This window comes from Helobdella robusta, assembly GCF_000326865.2.
Source record: "Helobdella robusta unplaced genomic scaffold HELROscaffold_22, whole genome shotgun sequence".
Taxonomy (NCBI): Eukaryota; Metazoa; Annelida; class Clitellata; order Rhynchobdellida; family Glossiphoniidae; genus Helobdella; species Helobdella robusta.
The window spans coordinates 2716119-2719805 of NW_008704170.1; the positions used below are offsets into that span (position 1 = coordinate 2716119).

The following is a 3687-nucleotide window of genomic DNA, read 5'->3' on the forward strand; positions in this document are numbered from 1 at the left end:
GGGAATTTCTTTTTAACGTGATTTCACATGGTTATCTTCTTTGTTGAAGCACACGTGTCGACCTATGTGTATGTATGAGTCGATCACATGTGTTCGAGACTTTTATTTTTGCACGTTGATCCCAATTTATCCCATTCCCGTCCGTCATTCCCGATCGCCGTCATCCTGGAATTCCCAATCCAGAAAATTAAGTTACACAGAGTTCATACTTATCATTCTTCTTTATTTCGATATAGAGTTATATAGAGATATATAGAGTTATATAGAGTTATGCAGAGTTATATGTTTGTCTGTTTGTGTGTGAGTGTGTGTATGCGTGTATATATGCCGAAAAATTGTAGCAAAAGTAATATTATTAAAAAAAGTGTCCATATATCCATACATAACCAACGCATTCTTTTATTTAAGCCGTTGGTTTGTTTGCCGGTAAATGAATACAAGTTGGATCGATACGTTGTAACGGTGATAATGATAACAATAATAATTATAATAATAATAATTATTATTATTAAAAGTATTATTATTGTTGTTGCTGTTTTAGGGTCTTACGATTACTTCTTATATCGCGACTTTATAATATATTCTCATTAGCAATAACAATTAAGTAATTATATATATATATATATATTTATTTATATAGATGCCATAATAATAACAATAATAACAACAAAACAAAAAACAACAATAACAATGATTATCAGACTTTGCACATTGCACCCTTTCGCTATTTTTATTATTAATACATCTCTGACTACATTAATTAATCTTAATCAAGGCCTTAACACACAAACACACACACACATACATACATACAAACAAACAAACAAACAAACATAAAAACAAACACATACATATATGAATGTATACGAAGCGATATAAATTATTTATTTACACGGATTTTTTTCTACCACTCAGAAGGTTTTTTTTTTGTTCTGTTTTTCTTTCTCTTTTAATCAATCTCACTCACTCTCTCTCTCTCTCTCTCTTATACTCTCTTATTTTCTCTTATCTCTCTCTTATTTTCTTCGAATCAAAATGTCTTTTCTCCGCTTCACCCTTTCAATTTACTATTAAACTTTTTTTAAATTAAAAAACTCAAGTAAAATCATAATAATAATAACAATAATAATAAGAAGAATACAAATAATAAGAGTTATAATAATTATATTAATAATAACGATGAGATGATATTTACAATGATTAATGTTAACAATATGTTGACAGTGTGTTCGTAAAACTTTGTTGGAGATAGAGAAAGAGGAAAGAGAAAGAGGAGAGAGAAAGAGGAGAAAGAAAGAAAGAGAGAGAGAGAGAGAGAGAGAGAGAGAGAGAGAGAGAGGGGCGTCGAACATAAAAGATGTTAAATGGCAGAACGTCAATTTTAATTAACGAATTGATCAACTGTCCAGCTCTTCTTCATCACTGAAATAACTACTTTTCACATATCGCTTCTTTGGTACACTCGATACATCGTCATCATACTCCTGTCAGGAATTATTAAATATTACAAACAAATTCAGCGCTACGTAAATTTTATTATTATTAATTATTACCATTATTAATTATGTTTATAATAATAATTATTATTAAACCATAGACGTAGACAATATTTAGAATTTATCGGTAGACGTAGACAATATTTAGAATTTTATGTATGTTGAAAATTATTTTAAACAAGATAGAAACGTCCATTTTAACCTGATAAAGCATTCCTGTTGGATACTTAACGCCAAAATCATCACCCTTATAATTATTATTATTTTTATCATTATTATTATTGAATGTATTATTATTATTATTGTTATTGTTACTGGCCCCATTATTATCATCGTCGTCGTCTTCGTCAACGTCATCTTCGCAATCATCGTGACTTCTGATGAATGATAATAATAATTATAATTATTATTATTATTATTATTAAATAAAAATAACATAACAAATAATATTATTATTAACAATAATAATAGACCAACGAATAAACAACTGACCTCTTTAATTTTTTCTTTCTTGGCTTTTTTGCAGGAGGTTGTCTAGGGCCTAAAATATTTTTTTGGCAGTCATAACTCAAATGACCTTCTTCCTGAAAAATAATAATAATAATAATTATTATTATTATTATAATAAACAGTAAACAATAACAACAATAACAATAAAATAATAAACAAAACAAAGAACTAACACCACACTCATAGCACCGTGATTTATCTTTGTATACTTTTTTTTTGATGAATTCGGTGGTCCTTCCATTATCTTTCGCTATGCTGCATTTTATCGTTCGGCCCCCAAGCTAAAAAAAATGATTTATAAAATATTACTTCATAATAATTATTAAATATATAAAAATATATATTTATTTATTCATGATTATATTTATTTGTGTGCGTGTGTGTGTGTGTGTGTGTGTGTGTGTGGTGTGTGTGTGTGTATACCTGGGTATTATTGTATTCTTCGACACATTTTTGGGCACTGGACCTCTCAACATACAACACAAAAGCAATGCCTCGACTCTTCCAAGTTTCTTTGTCTTTCTGGATTGTTATCCTGAAAAAGGAGAAAGGGTGTGTGCGTGAAAGCAAAAAGAAAGAAAGGGAGAAAAATAGAAGTGAAGAAAGTTAATATTGAAAAGCCAATTAGAAGGATTGCATTGTAATGAGAGTTTATAACCATATTAAAAAGCATTCATTTTTTATTAGACTAATTATAAATAAAATATACAATAAAATTTTCAATTGATTATTTTATTCAATTAGTTAGGCAAAATAAAAGTTAGTATTATAGTATTACTTAGCAACTTTGCCATATTTTTCAAAAATTTTGTGAAGATCGTTGTTAGTTAGGGAGAAAGGTAGGTTGGCAACATAGACGGTGCTTTTGCTGGGGGCCAGACTATTACTCATCTCTGGGCAATTCAGCTGATGAATAAAATCAATAAATAAATTGAATAAATCAATCTACTTCTAATAACTAAAAATACTAAATAAAATAAATGATTAAAATTAAAGTTAAACAGTATTAAAAACTCAACAAATAAGTTTAGGTAGCAGGATTATAACTTAAATTGTAGTAGTTATTAAACCAGCAAACTAATCAAAAACTAGTTATCGGCAAACCCGGAGACCACAAATTGGTTTTTCAAGCAATATTTAATTACTTATATATATATATATATATATATATATATATATATATATATATACTTATATACTGTCAACAGTTTACGACACATAAGTATGGTTCTCCCCCAGTGCAACTAAAAGACTATAAATAAATATTGCTTAGAAAACCAGCGTGTGGTCTCCGAGTTTACCTCAGTTATCAAACTTTAAATCATTCATTTAATAAATTTTCAAAATTTGTATTTCGAATTAGGAAGTTATTAGGAGATTACGAAAAGAGACATTTAAAATTTAAAAACACAATGTTTCTTTTCTAAAAGTAAATCCGCGTAAAAAGATTACCAATCAGGTCACAAATTAATTTAAATAAAGACAGGTTCTTTCTACATAATACAGCCATTAACATAAAATATTTATGTGTATATATCTAACAAATATATATATAAAAAAATACGTATATACATATTTGCACAAATATTTTTTAGAACCGGTTTCAGAGACTGTAATAAAGTCAAATTTCATAACGCGCGCTATAAAAATCTCCTGATAATAATAATAATAATAATAATAA

The 3687-nt window shown here is 27.7% G+C and overlaps 1 protein-coding gene across 1 annotated transcript; it reads right to left on the bottom strand.

The window, feature by feature from the left end:
- Positions 1 to 1951: 1951 nt before the first annotated feature.
- Positions 1952 to 2897, bottom strand: HELRODRAFT_78261 (hypothetical protein; the record flags this gene model as incomplete). The annotated part of the gene is made up of 4 exons (XM_009018783.1): positions 1952 to 2080; positions 2180 to 2287; positions 2430 to 2541; positions 2785 to 2897. The coding sequence occupies 4 exons, from the start codon at positions 2895 to 2897 to the stop codon at positions 1952 to 1954; spliced, it is 462 nt and encodes a 153-aa protein (XP_009017031.1).
- Positions 2898 to 3687: the final 790 nt, after the last annotated feature.